Here is a 20,268-nt window from a genome sequence, read left to right on the forward strand (position 1 = left end):
TATCTGGTTTGCATTTTATGAACTAGAGACAAGAAAAAGATTTTGATAGCACTTATTAGGAACAAATGAGAAATGCCTATGAAAAGAAGCAGAGGGTATTTTAAATGATGAGGAGCTTTAACATAGTAGGTTTTGTAGTTTAAGATCAGAAGGCAGACAAGTTTCACACATACCTGTAAGAAGCAGTAAATAATTAAGAACCTGGTGTAAATAAACCAAACAGGCCAGTGATATTTTATACTCCTTCATACTTCAAAGGGAGAGAAAACAGAACATGACTTTTAACAGTCATCTCTGCTCTACCATAGTAAACTCAATTTAAAGGAAAGATGAAAATTGGACAAACCACTAGAAAACGCCTCAGTACAAGACTTAAAACTGGTGTGGACTGTCATACAAAATACACTATAAAGAAGCTGACCAGAAAATATAAGAACAAAGGTCTTTTACAATTACCTACATCTGTAATTCCACCACTCAATCTAGGCGAGGGTGTTCTGAAGAGGACAGACTCCGTGGAGAGGAGCAGACAGGGAGCACCACAGCACGTGAGTGGCAGAGACACGCATCCTACGGGCTAGAGGGTGTGAAACCCAGACAGCCGTGAAACCAAGCCTGAAAACCAAAGTCTGAGCCACCCTAACATGAAGCTGACACCTACACCACACGAAGCTCACACCTAACACCAATCCTACACGTGGGATTTATGATGTCTTTAGTTGTTTTGTCTTAACTTTGATTGCCTCCTTTTTAAGTTGCTCCAATTTTTTTGAGAATTGAAAAGCCAGGGCAATCTATCTCAAAGGTCCACCCCCCCACAGAGGGTCCCATCGCAAAGCTCCATAATTTCCATGGGAACTGAAACAGGAATGTACAACTGACATTCCCCACACTCCAGCAGATAACAGTATCTTAAACAGGAGTGCAGACAGACATCAAAATAGTACCTGTCTTGAACTGGTACTTGATGCACTGTTCAATCCCATGACACAGCAGTGAAAATTTCTGATTCACAGGTATCTTGCTGAGATTGAAGATTTGGATTTAGCTCCTGCAATGAACACAGTGTAGTATTTCATATCAGAAATAACAGCATTGTAAAACACACACAAAACAGAATGTAAAAATGTGAAAAAAAACCAAAACAAAAATGTAAACAAACCCAAAATGTAAACTCATTTGTGTATATAAAACAACAGTGATACAACACATTCCGGATTCATTTGGGATTGCATTTGCAGAACAAAAAATGCTATTATTCTCCAGACACTAAACACTGCAAACAAGCCTCTGCTTTTTTCATCAGGTTTTACAGTGACAATTTTGGAACAACAAACAAAATAGAGGAAAATCTTGAATCCCAAAGGAAGTCCCAAGGCTATCTATATTAAAATATCTCCAATGTCTCCTTCTGCCCAAGAAAACCAATTCATTGGGAGCAAAAATCTGCATTTTTCAGTAAAGCTCAAATAAAGGTTTTGTAACTTTAAGAGATTTTCCAGCCGCAGTTTCATGCAACAGAAAAGCGTCACAGTGGTCCAAAAACTCATTAATGTAAAAAGGTAGTCAGAAAAGGGTTTGTCATTCTCAGCCCACATTTAGTTTTTTAGCTATGATCCTGGAAAGTCATCTTCCTTCGGACAAGTGGGCAACAAGACCTCATGTTACTGTCCTCAAAGAATTACTCAGCGTCCTGTCTTAAGTCATATCTGGCACAAAACAGAATATAAATAAGCACGCACCACATACTTAAAATATACACTGTGCGATCCTACTAGAAAAATCTCACTATCTTAAATTATTCAAGACACAAAATTATTTCAGAGATTCAAATACTAATAATAGTTCATTAATCACTAGTGAAGAGCAGCTTTCCAAATACTGACAAACTTTTCAGGTATATGCCTGCAAAAAAGCAAGCTCCCCCCTCCCCTGCTCTTGCATCCATAAAGTTTCTAGTAAATGACCCTTCGGATGAGGACATTCTCTCCCCGGCAGCAACTCAATCTGCAATATAATGCTAGAACCCAACTTTGCAGCTAGGTTGATGTAAGACAACTTCCACATGGGATTTGGTGGGGCAGTATGCAGCACAGCACTGAAATCATTAGGTCTCAGCACCTGCCCAGGCAGTGTATGGCAGGGGCTGAACACAGAACAGGCTCCGAGGAAGCTTTTGTTGTGGTGTTTTTTGTTTTTTGTTTTTTTTTTCCATGCTTGCTACATCCTGGGTGGTTTTTGTTCTCCCACCCCCTCTGTTTGCTAAGTCCTGGTTATATTTTATTATCACTCCTTTTATACCCACCTAACACCAATCCTTCCGTTCCTAGCCTGAATGGACAGCTGCCTGGCTTATTATTTCACATTCCTGAGGTATTTATAAGCGTGTATTACATAGCTGTAATAAACCACTGGGCACTTGGTTAACACCAAACACTTAAACTACCCCCTCTAGCACCATGGCCATGAGTTATATTGTGGTTTGCTGCTATTTCCAAAAAGCTGGGCTGGAATACAAGTGTCATTTTGACAGTTATCTTAATTTCCCAAAAACAAATGGGATCAAAGTCCAGTAAAGGATGATATAAAGGAAAAAAAAAACCCACAGTATTTTAAAATTCCAGTTCTTAACAGTAAATGATAACCAAAGATGTTTCAATTATGTTTTCACAGTAAAATAAAAATAATTTATGCTTCTATGCTTATTTTATAGCATTTTTTTCAACACAGTAGAGGATGATGAAGCCATATACACAAAGAACTGGCCTCCTACATAAAGCGAACAAAAAAATGCTGATTATTAAAACAAACAGAGAAGAAAAGCTGATTATTAAACCGAAGTTCTCTCATAGAACTAGACATCCACTGGCAGTATTCCCACTCCCAACAGTGGCAGATACTATATTTGCAGTACCAAGAGATGGAAACCGTTATTATTTATTCCAGAAGTTTTAAAGTATCAGATTTTAAACTCATACAATAATGAAACAAACAGCCACACGATACCCAGCACTAATAAAGCTGCCTGCAAAAATGAGTTTCCACAGAGCTGATCTCAACTTGAAATACAAAACTTGTGCCTATTTCCGAATCTGACTTTTTACAAGGCACGTGTATGACTGAGTTGGCAGTAAATAATCCCAGGAATGTTTTTTCCCTTAAGTCACGATACCAGCCCTCTAGCAAACTTTTACAGAGACCCTCCCGCACCCTCAGTTCTCGATGAGGCAGCCTTCTCACAAACACGCGTCCCCGGGAAAGCCCGCGGGGAGTATGCCAGGTCCCTCGGGCCCAACAGCTGCCTGGGCCCCGCCGCAGCCATGTCCCATGTCCCATGTCCCGACCTGCTGCCGGCGGAGGGCGTCGTCGCCCCCGCTCCCTTCCGGGCGGTCCCGCTCCCCTGAGGGCGGCGTCGCGCGCCGGCCGTTACGCCCCCCAGAGGGGGACGGCGCGCGGCAGCGACTCGCCCGCTGCAGGTGTTCCGGTCCAGGACGTTCCCGCCAGCGGCAAGTCCCACCCCCGCCTCAGCATCTCGGGGTCCCATTGGTTACATCGAGCCGCGCTCCACCCCGCCCGCTGCTCACCGATTGGCTCGGGCCCGCGCCCATCAGCGCGAGGCCCCCGGCGGCATCCCCCGTGGGCGGCACCTGCAGGACGGCCCCTCCCGGCGAGCGGTCCCGGCCGTGCCTCAGGGGCGGGAAGGGCCGCGGACACTCACCCCGGGGAGGGGCTGAACATCCTCCCAGGATCTTCGCTCAGGTGTGAGATTTGGACAAGGACAGCATCGACCAGCCGCCTTTTCCTAGTACAAGTATTCTTGCTCTTCGCGCAGTGAACTGTAAAGAACAAACGTGTTAAAGATGTGAATACAAGTGCCTTTTCCATCAATTCCTAAGGAAATCATGCTCCATCTGCCTCTATCCCCCCCCCCCAATAACTTTTGAGTAACATTTGGCTGAAGAAAACCTGTCCACATGTTAATGATGTCACAGCTATTAAAGTTTTATGAAATCAGAAGTGAACAAGAGTGAAGACCATGTTAAAAACTCACAGCTCAGGCTACCTCTGTGTAAACTAAAGAGCCACTACTCCTCCTCTTAAAAAAGAAGTATCCAGGGTCCAAAACAGGGACAAACTTTGCTGCGCTCCTGAAACTTTACAATTATACCCCCCGCTGTAGGAAGGGAACGTTTTCCCTCAGAACTCAGCGTTACTGAAGCCATGATGGGAAATAAGCTTTCAACAGCTGAGAACACTTAAAATTACACCTGACACATTCACACTTCATTCCTTTCTATGACATGATTGCTATCACATGTTAGGGAGACATGAGAATCCCTGACAAAACACCCAAGTTTCAGGGCAAATCCCAAATCAAAAAAACCCCTCAGCCTATTTACTTATGCCGTGTGAGACATTCCATTTCAATCAAAATCCCCCAAAAGCCAAAAATTATGAAAATGCCCAACAGGCATGTGCTCTGTCTTCTAATTTTCTTACCTCCCTTTGAAAAGTAACTCTTGACCTTTTTAGTTAAGACGTGGCTTTCCACTGGTTGCCTGAGGTGAAGCTATGGACTTAGAAATCTGAATGACAAATTCCTCAACCTACAGCCTAAACCCCATTGGCACAATTACAGTTTATACATCTGTTAAGCAATTCTTGTATTTAATTCATGTTAACAAAAAATATGCAGAGATAAAAATCTTATCCATAGCTTTACTTCTTAGCTTATCAACTTCATTCAGCATCAATGCCTTTTTTTAATGATTAACCGCAAAGCCAGAAATGACAGTGCATGAAGACAGCCTGTTCGAGGACTTTCTGTGATCATTGCTGGATCTCACATGAGCCCCGGCAACAGTGAGCTTGAAACATGGAACTCTGACTATAAGCACAGGATATCTTTCTTTATCAAACTCAGCAGATGTGCTCTGTTTGGCTCAGTCACGACAGGAATGGCTGACACCACAATGACATGTGGACATCACTGATGTCTGTCAGTCCCAGATTCTGATGGCCCGTCTCCAGCCATGGCTTATTAGTTGTCAGAAGGTAACACCATGAAGGGCTTTAGATGCAGAAACCTATCTGCTTTACAGGCCTTCTAGTTCTTGTAAGGTGTAGCTGAAAAGTCAATGGTTACTCTTTTATTATTGTTACTTCTAGTGGCTTTAAGTAACACTGCTGCAGTCAAAGCAACACAATGAGCACAGAACCAAGGTAAAAAGTGAAGCGCAAGGTCCCTTTCACAGAAGTGACCCTACTTGAGAAGTTACTCACTGTCTAAATCCTGTTGGTAAATAAAATTCCCAGGATCTGAACCAAGACAGATCAGCAAAAGCACTCATGACACCACCTGCTTTATCCATGGGCTGCTCTTCCTGTGACTATCTCATTTCGTCAGCCTTCAAAACAGAGAAACTGCACACTTGGTGCTCTTCCCGCTCCCTTCCCTCTGCCACATTTCTGTACTTAACCCTGCAGACGGCACAGACCGCCACCGAGGTCAGAGGCACAGTGTACCACACAGACACCTCAAACTCCTTCTGAATGTCCCGCACGTGGATGCCACAACACAGGCCAGCAAAAGCCAGCCCAGGCAGGGACTGTAACCTAATTACAGGCCTGGGAAACACACCCTGCCACCCACCAGGACCAAGCACCACCGGCGCTTCCTCGGCGCCCGGCGTTAAATCATGGCTTCTGCCCAGCGCTGGGGGACACAGTCCTCTTGTCCTCCCCACCGTGACAGATTTCTTGGCACGCCCACTGCAGGGAGGAGTGTTATTAACTGCAGATGTTATTATTGTCCTGAGCTGTTGTGAAGCCTCTCTCTGCACTGTCAAGTAATGGCCATATTTTACCTCAGAGGCAGTGACAGCGCCTCAGTACATGTTCCCCAAATGTTAACTCCTTATGACAGCTGGGGCTATAGGTAGATTCTACCTACTTCCTGTTTTCTTTTAAACATTCTGGGTTTTTTTGACATATTTCTTTTTCCAGTGTTTTCCGATTCACTAATACCACAGTCCCTCGAAAGCCCAGGAATTTGTATTGTATTATTTGAGAAGCCTCAATAACTTTTAACCTAATCTTAAACCCTGAGTCCCCCAGTATGATAACTGGGCTAACAGCTGTTAATGGAACAGCTTCTCATTACACACAGGAATGAATCATCATGGGGAAAAAGGCAAATAACTTTGGGTAGCTGGGTCTGACACAGTAGAAAACCTACTTTTTTCCAAGTTTTTTTTAATTGGTTCAGTTTAAAAGGGATTTTAGACACTTCAATGCAAAGAGACAATGGCTGCAATTGAGTGTGTGTATACATAAATGGCCTTTTTTCACCTTGTTTCATGCTGCATGTTTGTCAACAGAGTACATAGTACATACTCAGCAGATACACAGGTATTTTGATGAGAGCTGTCTGATATATAAGCTTTTGAGGGTATGAACTATTTTGATTTCTTTATCTATGGCAATTACCATTTGATATCATTTAAATACTGACTCTGCTTGCACTGGACCAGAATCAGCTCTGTTGTCCTTTTCCCCTCTAGTCGGCTATACAGGGAAAAGGAGAATATGTTTCATGCACTCACGAACATAACCAGAAGACAAACAAGCCTCACTCTTCCTCTGCCTGGCTGCCCATTGCCTGGGGAGAAAGCAGGACACAGAGCAATCAAAAACTGCTCAACAAACCCTCTCTTGCAAGCAAGAGGCCACCAAAGTAACGACAGCTGCCCAAGGCACTCCCGGCTCATCACAAAATTGTTCTTGAAATTGTAGGGAATAATGCAATTAGAATGGAGTCAAAACACCTTAGCTCAAAAGCTATGCACTGTAGTTCAGAGAGTGTGTACTTTCCACTGAAACTGATTTCTTTTACTTAGCTTGGCTGCTCCCCAAAATCACAGCGGCTTTACAGATCACATGCCAGGATACACCATCATCTTAAGCAGCTCAGCCAACTTTCTTCGCCTCCATATCCAAGAGCACAAGAAGTACCTTGCCCCTTTGACCATTCCCCCTCCTGGTGTGAATACAGTGTTTTCTCAAATCAGCTCTGTCTCTCATACCATACTGCTCCCAGGACAGCATCTTATCACGTGACAAGCAGTGGCTTTCTCCTATTTTAGGTATAAACTTAAATCCAAATTCGTAGGAAATCTCCTCACATTACCAAAACTTCCCAAGCTGTCCCTTCCCTGAACTGCTCTCTTTGGTATTAGTTTGATTTCTCAGAGAAAGGAGAGAAAGCTTTTACACTGTGATGAATCATTAAAATTCATGGCACCCCATCCAAACACTATTATTAATAATGTCCATGCAACACAGCTGTTTATATAAAATAGATGCAGCATGTATCTAATTTTTCCATATTCTATAGGTCTGTGATCATGGTAATCTGTTTCCCATGAAAGACTCATCCCTCTCTTTTCAGATGGATGAATTAAGTGAGTGTCTGTTTTCAGAACACAGAAAAACCAACAAGGCAGACAGATACAGGATGTATACACATGAAACTGTAAAGCCTGAAAAAGACTTGGAAAAATTCTGTAACTGAAGTGCTACTGAAATATTCTGTAACTCCTGCCTCACTTTTGTCTCCATATATAGATGTATATCCCATTAGTGAAATTCAATCCTAAAGGGAGCTGGCAACCAAAAGTAGTACAACAGTTTTTGACATTAAAATACAGCGCTCTCTTCTACCTCCCTGTAATTTAGAAATGAGATTTAAATTGCATACAAGTTTTTCATAATAATGGGATCCTTTCACCTCTAGATATTTTTGCCACTGTTAAAACTAAACTACAAGATTCCAGAAGATAAAATGAATCTGTAACTGTCATCTTCAAAATCACAAATGAAAACATGTATTAAAAAAACAAAATCCAGAAACTTACGTCCCATTTAGCTCATCTGTTTTAGTCCATGTTTACCATATTAGATTACATCTACTCACAGGAATCCCTTGTCCAGTTTTCCATTTATTAAATATCCACTCCCCCCCCTGCCCCAATTGCAATAAATAACATCCTCCTTTATTTATCTGTTTTAGAAAAAAGATGGGGAAAAGAAAAGAAGAAAATAAAAGAAAAAAACCCATAATCTATGATACCATTATTTTCGGTCCACCAAACTTAAACCCCATTTCTGACATGCATCTTTTTTTTTTTTGAGAGTGAAGGAAATAGGCAAAGTTCTGTCAGCAAAAAGGGACTGAATATACAGCAACGATACAAGACAAGGCTTTATTTAAGTAGCAGTAACAAAGGAACCAGCACGTTCCTTTGAAAGCCAAAAGATTTTTTTTTTAGTATTATGCTATTTTCTGAAGTGCTGGCATCTGTAGGAAAGGGATTCAAACTAATAATTTTGATATGACAAAGTATTACAAATAAGGGCAGTGGGTCTTTTATGGCACAGTGATGTACCACTCACTATTTACCTTTTCTAGGTACAGCTCTTAAAGATCTTTGTACTGAATTGACAAATCTACATAAATTAATCTCTCACAGAAAAAGGCCCACTTACTATCAGTGGAAGTACACTTGGTAGATCAGCTCATTAAAATTCAATTTTGAGAAGTTTTACCAAGGCCTTTTTTTCCCACTTTATTCAAGACACATAATCTTAATTCATAAAAATGAGTGTGCAAGGCATGAGCAGTGCTGTGATGAAGACGCAGTATCGGTCATGACACTCCAGGTATTTTTAAATCAATCCATACCTTGGTAAAAGTGCATCCTCTCTGGTTCCTTTGTAACTCTGCTCTCCCAATCTCAGTATGCTTCCCCTGAGCACTGTGATTTAAGGATCTCCTTATAGCCAGAATAAATTAGTTCAAAATCCCACTGGATTTTTGTCTGAAATCAGGCTTCCTGCTGGTATCAGCAGCCGACAAAAGGGGACAATCCCCCAGACATGCAACAAGGAGAGGCAGTTAACGATGGCTTTTACTATCTTTCTGTTACCTTAGGGCAGATTTTCAGCCAGGGCTCTCGCTTCTGTTTCAGCCCCTGCACAAGAGGGAGTAAGGCGGCAGCAGCAGCATAAAAGAATTCAAGTAAACATTTCATATAGGTAGAGGAGTATTCCCCAGTGTGGGCACTGAAGAACACACCTACAACATTTTCTTGAAAAGGCACCTTCATGCAAACTCTGGCACAAGGGGCAGACCGACAGCATGGCTGTAGCACTGGCACAAAAGGCAGTGTAAAGAGGTTGCTAACACTTGTTTTCCACCCTTCTGAGCAAGGCAGATTCCATCTACTGGGAGTAGTTCATCAAAACTGCCATTGCCCTTGCTCTGGCCTGGGCAGCACAATCCGAATGACAAGGCAGACACTGCAGAGCTGCTCAGAAGTTGACAGTAACTGCTGGAGCTCAAGCAGCAGCTTTCAGACACTGTTCAGGGGGTACAAGAAAGATGTAAGACGTGTTTAAAGCTGTGGTAAAATGAAAAGGAGGGATTGGGTTTATAAACAAAGACAACTTCTGGAATAACAGAAAGAGGAAGATTGGTTTGAAGAGATGTTTTCCCTGTGGAGGGGTCTGAAGACAATGTACATTTCAAGAGAAGAGGTTCTTGCATAAACCTCTGGGAGATAACGGGCAAACTGTAAGAACTACTTGCTAGATTCTCTTTTCTAAGTAAGTTTTTTTTTCTCGTAGACACTGACTCACTGAAGTACATACCTCATTATTCAGTCTCCTTTTACTAACATTCTTACCAGATACTCCATGAAGAAGTAAAATCAATGACAACTGTACTCTGACTTCACCACCCAGATGACATACCATTTCCTGCAAGTCAGCTTCTCAGAGGATTTAAAAAAAAAAGAGGCTCCTGTGGTCCATTTGGAGCCAGAAATCCTAAATTCAGCTTTGGCACAACTCCCATCAGGGCTTTCCAGAGGGCTGCATGGGATTACATTTTCTAAAGGTTTAAGAGTGTGTCTCATTGTTAAATGTGATTTAGACTAATGAGCTTAAGCACTGCTAAACGTGCTGCTTCATGCTCTGTCTTGTCAGTCCAGTGAGGGGTAGGGTTCTCCCACAGCTCCTGACAGATTTAGATGCAAGGGTCTGCAATACTGCAATCGGGTTCTACAGCTTTCTGATGGAGGTGACCGGGAAAAGCAGACAGCAACACACACCTTGGCCCAGCAGGTCCGGGGCAAGACTGTACTAACAGGCCAGGCTGTGAACTTGAGCAGCACCCCTTCTGCTCAATTTCACAATTACGCAGCCGAGATTAAAGGAAACAGCACATTCTGTGACTGCAACCAGAATCACCAGAGTCCACCCGTCAAAGGTCACAAGCTCCTAAGTGCCTGAGGCACTTTTAAAAGCAGATGTGGGTGCCCTTGACAGTGGCATGCAGCCTCCCTGTGCTGCGTTCCCTTCTCTTGCTCTAGTCCTTGTTTCAGCGTGGAAGTCTTTTGTAGAGGAGGGGAAGGTAAGGCAAACGGAATACTTATCAAAGGAATTAAAGTGTTTTATTTCATTTGCAATTTTGCAACAGAAAAATAATTTAGAAAAATTTAGATGTACTATGGTATACTTGACCTAAATTCTTCAGTATTGTTCCTACATTCTGAGAGTGGAAATAACTCCTAACTGTGTGAAATTCTGAATGTGTAACATGAAAATTGATAAGCCTACTCACAAGCTGCAGTATTTACTTTCTGAAAATTAAAGTGACGGATATTCTGATGCTTTGTTTACTATCGACAATAGGTCACCACTCCACAGAAACAGCAGCTTGAAAGGGGAAGAGACATTTCATGTCACATAAGAGTCTGTGAACTTTTGCGTGGAAGGGTGGGGTAGGTAGGAGTGCAACTGTGGCTTAGTAGTTGTAGTAGGTAGATGTTTCTGCTAAAACATTTATCATTATAGGAGTTTTTAGTTTAAGATTTCTATTAAATAACAATTTTAAAAAATGTAACTCAGCGTTTTGATGCATGCAGCTTTGCAGGTTAGTCCTAGTACCTAGATAAACCCAATAAATTGGGTTTAAACAGACTCCAAACTCCTGAAAAATGCCCTGTACTCAATCATACTGTGATAGAATATGCTGTGCTAATTTGGTTACTTTTTTCCAGGATAGCGGAAAAAGGTACACACAACCTAAGCCAAGCCATTCAGCCCACACATGTGGCCCATAAACAGATTTCAGCAGCAAGTTCTACCTGCTCAAGCTTTTTGTTGGATCAAGACCTCGCTTTTTACCCATCCAAAGCTCCATTTAAGGCAAGAGAAATATTGTCTGAATTAAAGACTAAGAAATGGATAGTTCTTATTCTGCCTTACTTCTGGCCAGACATTAGCACCATATTATTTCTTTGCCATTGTAATTCTACCCCACTACACTACCTGTTGTTTGAAGTTCATCTCACTACAATTTTTTTAGGAAACAAATTTAGGAGCACACATACATGAATAAGTATGCAGCCTCAGGTAAGTTTGGTTTTGGATGACGGAATAGCACTGCCCCTCAATTTGCTTACATTCACCAAACCTGTTACTGAAACAGATCCAGAGCTCAGGGGAAAGAAGGAAAGGTCTGTGTTGCACGTTCTTCCTTCACAGCACACCTCTACTTCTGTTCAGAAAGCCAGGAAACCTTACTATTTCTGAAAGAATGTTTTCTTTTTTCTGAGCTTTAAGTGGATGGCAGTTATGACAAAACCTGTCAGGGTTGCTGCTGTGCCAGAAACCACGTAGGCAATTCCCAGGAATGGGTTACTTCCTCCGTTCCATGCCACGGTTGAAAGAATCACATGTTTCCTCCCCTTGAATTTGGTAACGGGGAAATCTGGTAGAAGGCTGTTAAGGTTTCACTAACAAAGTTTACATTATTTCCAGGAGGAGAAAAAGTAGTGGTGAATGCTCAAAAACTTGCCAAGGCATAAAGAGCCTGGAGAATTGCATTTGCTGCAAAAATTCCTTTAATTGATCTGTGATGTCTCTGCTATTCGGGGTCCAAAAACGCAGTAGCAGCTGGTGGTAAGAAACCCACTGCTTTTAGACACAGTCTCTGTGTGAACATGGAAATACTTATTTTTTTTTACATTATAAATTTCAGATTCATAATTTATGTAACTGCTACTGTGTTAATTTGCTATGAAAATTCAGTTGAAAATGAGCCCTTTGGGCAGTTTATCATGATGATACTCCACGCATTCTCATTCTCTCCAAAGTTATGTGCTGCCGTTTGAGTAACATGGCTCAACTCCATCAGCACAGGCTACAGAAAATCCACCTGTAGTGCCTCATCAACCCCAAAACCAGCTCTTTTCATGGTGATTTAGTTTGGGGTGTTTTGCTCGGTTTCTTTGCTGTTTTACTATGCAAATCCCACCCACTTCCATCTCATCGTAACTATCTAATAGTCTGGGATAACGTGAAAGGATACTATAGGAAATACGGAAAGTGTAATTCCCTGCTGGGAGGCCATCAGCAAACTGCCTTATCCGTTTGACACGACGGTAAAGATTCCTGAAGGTGGCGAAGGCTGACACTCGCATCCAGATAATGAGGTCCTCATTCACATAACCGTTGTTCCGTTCATCTTCCTTGTCTAGCAAATATACTGGTTTATGCCAGTAAGGAGGTCTTGCTGTCCCTGATGGAAAAGGAAGAAACCAGGGAAGACATACTGTTAGTATGAACAGTGGTTGGTGACCAAGTTCTTGGCCTACTGACAGCCAACACAGAATGAGATATGAAAGAGACACAAGACTCTGTCCAGTATCGAAAATGTTATACACGCTAGGTAACACTTTTCACCCAAGCATACCCACTTCCCTCAAACATGAATAAACAGAGTTTAACAGTACCCAGGGGTTGTTACACATTAGAAACTTAGTGCAGGAAAAACAGTGACTTGCACAAATGAAAATACTGTTTATTCTGGATTCTTGCCTCTCCAGCAAGAAACATGCTCCTCTCTATAATGAGGAGCTTGCCTTCATTTTTATACATTAATTTATGCCTGTACAACTAGAAAGGTACCATTTTGCAGTCTAACAGCACAAGCTTATGATACTTAAAATCTGTCATAGTAAAACTACTTAGATAACTCTTGCATATTGCATCCAGCACAGCATTGCCCTGATCCAGAATAGGGAACTTTTAGTCCCACTTCAATACAAATCAACCATAACAAGGAAACAGCTGCTTGAAAGAACTAGTGACAGTGGCAGCCTCACTTGTCTCGCAACTGCCTGAGAATCTGCAAAGACATGAAGAACGAAAGATGTAACATGCCATTCTTCTTCATAGATGTTTTAATAGCAGAAAATAAAGTGACTGCATCCTTGCTTTCTCTGGATAGACTGTTACAAGGAACTATATAGAAGGGTGTTGATGTGGCCCAACTTCAGTCTTCCAAAACATCTTTCTCCCGATTTCTATGGTCAATGATTTCTTCTTTTTTTTTTTTTTTTTTTTTTTTTTAAAAAGTGATACTTTGGCTCAATCTCTCTTCTGCTTTCAGTCACCGTCTAAAGCTGCTTCTCCAACCTGCTTTGGGAGGTATTTCTCCCAAAGTCAATTTGTCTTAGAATGGGAGACCCTCACACAGGAGAGGGGAGGTAGGGAAGCCATTGAAAAATAAGGAATACTAATGGAACCCTTCTTACCTGCAAATGCAGAAGAGAGATTGTAAGATTTTGGATTGCGAAATTTTACATTTTTATCTGTCCACCAACTGTTTCCAGTCTTCAGCACTGGTACTTGAATAGCAGATGAGTTAAGATTGTAAAAAAGATCAATAGTATCTGCAGGGAATATGAGAAGCAAGACATGTGAGTAAAAGACAGTCATTCTAATTGCCAGCATGACTAACAAAAACTGCCAGACATTGAAGTGTATTTCAAGTGAACAGAACACAAAAGAAATCCCGGGACAGGTTTCGTCATGACTGTGCAGAGAGCACCGTACATTCGACAAGGTGGTTCCAGAGCCTTAGCACTTCTGAAGTTTTAAAGCCTGAACATACTCCTACCAATAATCCTACTGAATCCTTGTGCAGAAATATGTGCAAGTATCTCATGTCCATCAACTCCTGTGTGACTAACTTTGTCACAAATCACTTTCGGAGCTCTCCAGCTAGTTACAGAAGTTACTCTCCTAGTTAGCTTTCCCCAGCATTTCTTTGACAGTTGTCCTAAACTGACGTGTTTGCAGGGACCAGGGGAGAGGTGAAAGCACAATCAAGGGAATCCATGACCCTTTGGAGAAAATTTTGCTGTAGTTTTATGATAATAGACCTTCTCTTCCAACTTGGACACGAACACTTCCTTCAATCAAAAAACATTTAGTTAAAATTGCACTTAACTGCGCCATTTTGTTTTGGTGGGCAAAAAGCACTTGTTTTTATCCATGATATTTTCCTACTTAGATTAGTCTAACTTAAGGCAAAAACATTACAGGTCTCATTAACATCTGTGAAAACACCTGGGCAGGCACTGAGATGACAGGCAGGGATAGTTAGATGATATGGATGGGGAGGGACTGCTTTTGAGGAAGCATGAAAAATTCAACTCAACTGCATGAGCAACAGTGAAAACATACTTTTTTTTTTTTGTCCTGCTGCAAAACCTGTGTTCACACAGCTTCTTAAGGCTCAGACACACTCTTCTGAGTCAGTGATCATTCTGTGCCCAGCCACATCCCCAGCGGCTTGTCACTACTTTGTTAACAGGACTTGAAATTCTCTGAGCTTTGCCTGTTTAACTGACTGCTCCCTTACCTGCTAGCCTGGGTTAAAAACCTTTCCCATGGCAGGAACTTGGCCATCTTCCTCATTTTACAAAACAAGATTAGAGAGCCTTAGACAACCACCTAACTGCCAAAAGTGAATGAGAAGCACCCTCTCTCACAGCAGAGGGACAGAAATGAGCTACTAGAGGGGAGATTCAGACATCACCCCCTTCCCCCACATCACCAGCAGCTGGAACTCTTCCTCACACCATGCACTAATGACAGATGCAAAGGCAGACTCGGTAGAGACTGTCCTTAGTTCTCTGCCTTCTGTCCTGCAGCCAGGGCTCCAGAACAGTGTGGGCTGCACACAGGTAGCTCTGCTGGCCTAGCTCTGAGCCCAGACCAGTAAATCAGATTTCCAGGGGAGCAGGTGAGTGAGTGCACAGGCAGATGAATACCAAGTGTTGGCGCCTCTTCAGAAGTCTTCCAGTGTGGGTGGCTCAGCTGCTTGGCAACAGCTGCTGCACTGCAGGGCTGCTTGGAACAAGTTAAAAAAGGGGGGGAGGGGGGCCAAGCAAAAAAGGATGGGGTAGGGAAGAAAAGTCTGTAGAAGTTTTTTGTCTCCTCTCCTCCCATAGAAATCCATTCTTAATCTGCCAGTGTCATGGCTAGGAGCCCTCTAGGGTTCAAACTAGATGTACTCATAGGCAGATCATGCCCACTCGGTTACTACAAACAAGATCAAATCTGGGATTAAATTGAGTAAGACTATGTATGCTTCCAGCACTCAAAGAACAAAATGCAACCACATAGATGCAAAGGTTGAAACCAATGTGAAGAACATGCCACCTGCTTTTCAGCACATCACTGTGAGAAGGCAGAATCTGGGCTCTCCCACCACTCCACAAGAACCTTTTTTAGCAAGGAAATACACTAAATCTGTTATATCATTGTTTTTTATTTCACCAGGAACTCAATTCCTCGGTCCTGTTGTATATTCACACTGAAGAGGGCTTTAGTAAATGAAAAATCTTCCTCAGTTTCAAAATGAAGGGCAAAGTTACTAAACTGTAGAAAACAGAGCCTCATATTCACCACAGCAGCACTGCCAAACAAAAACTCTTGTGGGAGAAAGAGAACTTGCAACATCAGGACTCATCTGGATTGGGGTAGCGGAGGAGTTTCAAATGGAAATGAGACAGGTGTGGAAGATTCCTACTTACCATTGAACATGCTGTTGGCAATAGCACCGCAGGGAGCCATGGGCGTCCCGTTGTGGTAGGTGGTAAAAGGTGCACAGTAGCTCTTCTGAATCTGCAGTCAAGATCACAGAACAGTCAGGCACAGAACTTGGGTGTTAATGTTCTCCTCCCATTCCTTCTTCTGAAAAGCCACTGAATAATTAAGTCTCCGGTACCTTTCAGTCACATTGGATGAATGGGTGTGTAGCTAGAGGAATACCCTTCATCTCATGGTGAGTAACTTAAGGTCTTCACCAAATTTTGCAACTTGCAAACTCCAGACTACAAAAACTCCTTTGGGGATCTGCTATTGTAACATAGCTATCATTTTAAATGTTCCAGTGAAGCCTCGGCTTACCCTAGAACATCTCCTTTTTCCTTCTTTTTAATTCTGACCTGGACTGCTTCAGCAGTGGAGAACAGCAGGTGCAGCCAGCCACACTACTGCAGTTCTGTCTGGGGAAACCCTGATGCATGAAGAACAAAAGCCCATCTCAAATTTATCACATCTCTCCTGTGTCAGTTCATGTGAAACTATGAATCTCCAGGTTTAAACACAGAAACATTTTCAAGTAACTCTTCACAAGCTGTGTATCTGATTGGCACCAAAGCCAAGAGCGGTTGCACCTGGATGCAAACAAGCTGAGGGGACACCTGGGGAAGCAGTTGTACGGGGAACACATCTTGAGAGTTACAAGCAGCATTTTATAGAAACAACAGATTATTATGGCACAACCATCACATGTACTGAGAGGACTGTGTAGACTGCGTGTATATTAAGAAATGCTACTTCTAAGCCAAAGAAAATGTCTTTTAGATTTGTAAGTAAAAATCCTGAATGCCATGATTGCATTCCCCGATTTCCTTACGCAGGCCTGCTGCAGGTGACACTGTATAGCCTCCTCTTTAGAACCCTAAATTCCATACTTGGAATGCTACATGATCACCTATTTCACCACAAACCTTTTACTGCTCCTTCTCCACTTCCAAAGCCAGATGGCAAAATAAAAGATCTAGAATAACTTCATTCCCTAACCCTGTAATAAAAGCACAGCTTAAAACATTTCTGGCTAAGTTGACTGAAAACATTAGAAGGAAAAGCTTTCTGCAAATTTACTTGAAAGAGACAATGTATTTTTAATCAGCATTCCTACAAGGTGCAGGTTTGAGAATTGCAACCCTGGACTGACATCTTTTATTTAGCCCTCAATCTTCCTCTCTTACTAACTTACTAGAAATAAGGGCCCTAGCAATCATAAAAGCAGAGACCAAACACTGAAAATCTGTACCTTTGTAATACTCTCTAGAGCCATCTTAACACCCTTACAGTTAGGCCTAGTTAGCTCTCCATGTGGTCAAAGATATACCCAACGGAAATACCAATGATCTCATAATATAAAGACGAAAACTTACGTTTACATTTCGACCCAACAATTGTGCATCACTTCTTGATATCACATATCGACGGTGGTTCTGATAGAAGTTTTGCAGGCCATAGTACATAAAAACATCACCCTACAATTCAAGGACAATTCCCTTCAATAAGGTGAGTTCATGTAGACAAAGAGAAATCCTATTACTTGCTAAAAAAGAGAGGGGAAGAGAATACTCAATTCATATTTAAGTGTGGAAACTACACCAAGCAATTACTTCAGCAGACACTGCCTATAACCTAGCCTTTACTCCAGCTGAAAGTTTTAGTAATTTGGTACAAAATTAAACATATTTTAAATCACCAAATGAAACCAAATAGAAATGCTGGATTATCCTTTCACTCAAGATGGCACAGCTGGCCAGGAAGCTGCAATGACTATGAATAATTTCATGGAGACAGACACTTATTTCCCATAAAAGAAGGTGCACAAAAAACTTCAACAAGTACCAATTAGCTCTTAATTCCTTCTGATTTTTTGAAAAATAAGGCCTCCTCTCATCAATTATTTAAACCCTTTTGAAAGTTCAGTCCTCTGATTAAAAGAAGAATGCTAGGCAGGCAAATATAAGCAAGAAAAAGGATTACTAAACTAAAACTACTAAAAAAATTCAGTTAAATAAACATCTCATCTCAATCATCACTCTAATCTGAAGAATTACAGAGCATTTTAACAGCCTCTTCAATACTGAAGAACCCTAAAGTGACTACATAATGTAAATTGTACTGTAATTTTAAGGGATCATTAATGCAGTACTTAGCATAACATCTCTTTGGAGGGACATGAAGCCTTTTAACAGTCTCAGTGACACGACCCAGCAGTTTAGGACAGGAAATGAAAGATACTTTCCCAAATGAAACTGCAGTGACATTACTAGACTTTAATTATTTGAAGGACCTTGGGGATTAGCAGCACAACCCTTGTAAAAAAGACTGCAGGGGTTTACTTATGACAAGCAGTCAGAGCTTCAGATTTCCTTCTCATTTGAGAGCTTAACAATGCAGTAACAACCAACTCCAGGGCAAGGGTTGGCTATGTACTGAAAGAAAGAGATACAGAGGTCACCTCCACAATCAAACACCATTTCCTCCATCCCCATCAAATCCTTGGACATCTCCCAACCAAAGATAGAGATAGCCTGCTCCTCATTACTTTTAACATGTACCAAAATTAATAGCAAAGTCAAAAGTGTAAAACGTTGAGTATTTCATGTTTTTAAAAAGCACAAAGAAAATTCAGTCAGGAGCTGAACAGAAGAGAAATAGTATATTTTATCCTATAGGGATATAAGTGACAGGAGCTATTAAGCTACTTGAGTTCATTTTTTGTATCCACTTACCAATATATCTTCTTTTAGCGTGAAATTAACAGAACAGTGGCACTCCTTATTCCAGTTAGAGGAATTTTCACGGAGTTTTGAACAATCTGAGCATTTATCTGAATAATCAATCTGTCAAACAAACAAATAAGCAGAGATACTGTAATAAAGGCCATGCACATAGGAAAAGAGTAGTGTTTTAGCTCCAAGACTTTTCAGAGCAGATCTCCTGCAAGTGACTCTGGGCTGCTAAAAATCGACAGAGGCAGAGAATCAGGACTTGGCCTCAATGAACATTCACAGCTTTTATCCCTAGTTTTAAGCTGTTTTAGAGCCTTTCGCTGTCTGTTGCAGAACCTCCACATCTGCTCCTCGGCAAAGGAGTGCTGAGTGAAGAACACTTCTGCAGCTTGGTCTGGCTGACCAAGGAACACTTGACAAATCACCGCAGGCATTACAGCCCACTCCTCTTGAACAGCCTGGATGTAGTGCTGAGCACTGGCTCCAACCACCACATGTCTGAAAAACCCTGCCTCCAGGAGGCATTTCAACATCAGGGCTCCTTGCATTCTGCCCCAACAAACATGTATGTTCCTCTAGTACCAAACACTATCAAAGGGATTAGTTTATTTCCCTTCAAAAACCCAGGAAATAATGACAATGTGCCAGGTATTACCACCCAGTGGCAGTAATTACCACCCAGATTTCAGATGTTACTAGCCAGTGCTCGGATTTTATTGGTGATGAACTATCCCTGAGGATTTTCACAGGAATACTGGCTGCTGGACACTTCCAAGGCATGAAGCCATTGCTACCACCTTTATCCAGAAGCAAAACTTCAATGCATTTTCCTCCCAAACACAGCCTCGTTTCTTCTTCATGGAGTATCTAAGAACACCACCTCCAAACCAACCTGGATTTCTCTGACGCTGTTTGCGGACAGTATGAGGCAGACCCCCATGGCAAGGCAGAAGGCGCCTGTGAGGAAGAAGCTGGGGAGTACAGTCGCAAGGGTAAGCTGGGGCTTCCACGCTGGCAGCTTCTGCTGCTTGAAGGCGCTGTTATCCGGACATCTGGAAGGATGTGTCGCTCCTTCTTGCTGTAGAAAGCTCATCTTGTTTTTAATTTTCTTCTTGGTGAGGGGAAGGAGTCACATACTTGTGCTGGAGAGTGTTTAAGCTGAGATACTGTCCTTACTGTTGGGAGACTGTATTGTTTGTTCACATCTGCATTATGGCCAGGAATTACTTATTAACCAGATCTCTCTCTTCCTCATTTTCTACATTTGTGCCTGTATCCCCATGATCAGCTTGTACCAATCAAAGGATTGTGCACTTTGGTCAGGGTGTCAAGCTCCTGCCTCCTGGAAAAGCTTGAATATCTGCTTTTGCCTGCCCCACAATTCAGCAGGATTTGTTATGTCTTATTCATTTTCAGGGATACTGCCAGCTATACTGGAATTTCTGGGTAACCTCAGATTCATTAACTCTTCTCCCTTCGCTTCCAGAGCTGCCAAGCTAACAGGCATGGCACACAATGAAAGCAG

The 20,268-nt window shown here is 42.0% G+C and overlaps 1 protein-coding gene across 1 annotated transcript; it reads right to left on the reverse strand.

The window, feature by feature from the left end:
- Nucleotides 1-8,773: 8,773 nt before the first annotated feature.
- Nucleotides 8,774-20,220, reverse strand: LOC141957050 (cell cycle control protein 50C-like). Its single transcript, XM_074897993.1, has 7 exons — nucleotides 19,636-20,220; nucleotides 18,744-18,854; nucleotides 17,385-17,486; nucleotides 15,954-16,044; nucleotides 13,665-13,802; nucleotides 12,437-12,646; nucleotides 8,774-11,836 (listed from the first exon to the last, which is right to left on the reverse strand). The coding sequence occupies exons 1-7, from the start codon at nucleotides 19,834-19,836 to the stop codon at nucleotides 11,649-11,651; spliced, it is 1,041 nt and encodes a 346-aa protein (XP_074754094.1). The 5' UTR covers nucleotides 19,837-20,220; the 3' UTR covers nucleotides 8,774-11,648.
- Nucleotides 20,221-20,268: the final 48 nt, after the last annotated feature.

This window comes from Athene noctua, chromosome 1 (assembly GCF_965140245.1).
Source record: "Athene noctua chromosome 1, bAthNoc1.hap1.1, whole genome shotgun sequence".
Taxonomy (NCBI): Eukaryota; Metazoa; Chordata; class Aves; order Strigiformes; family Strigidae; genus Athene; species Athene noctua.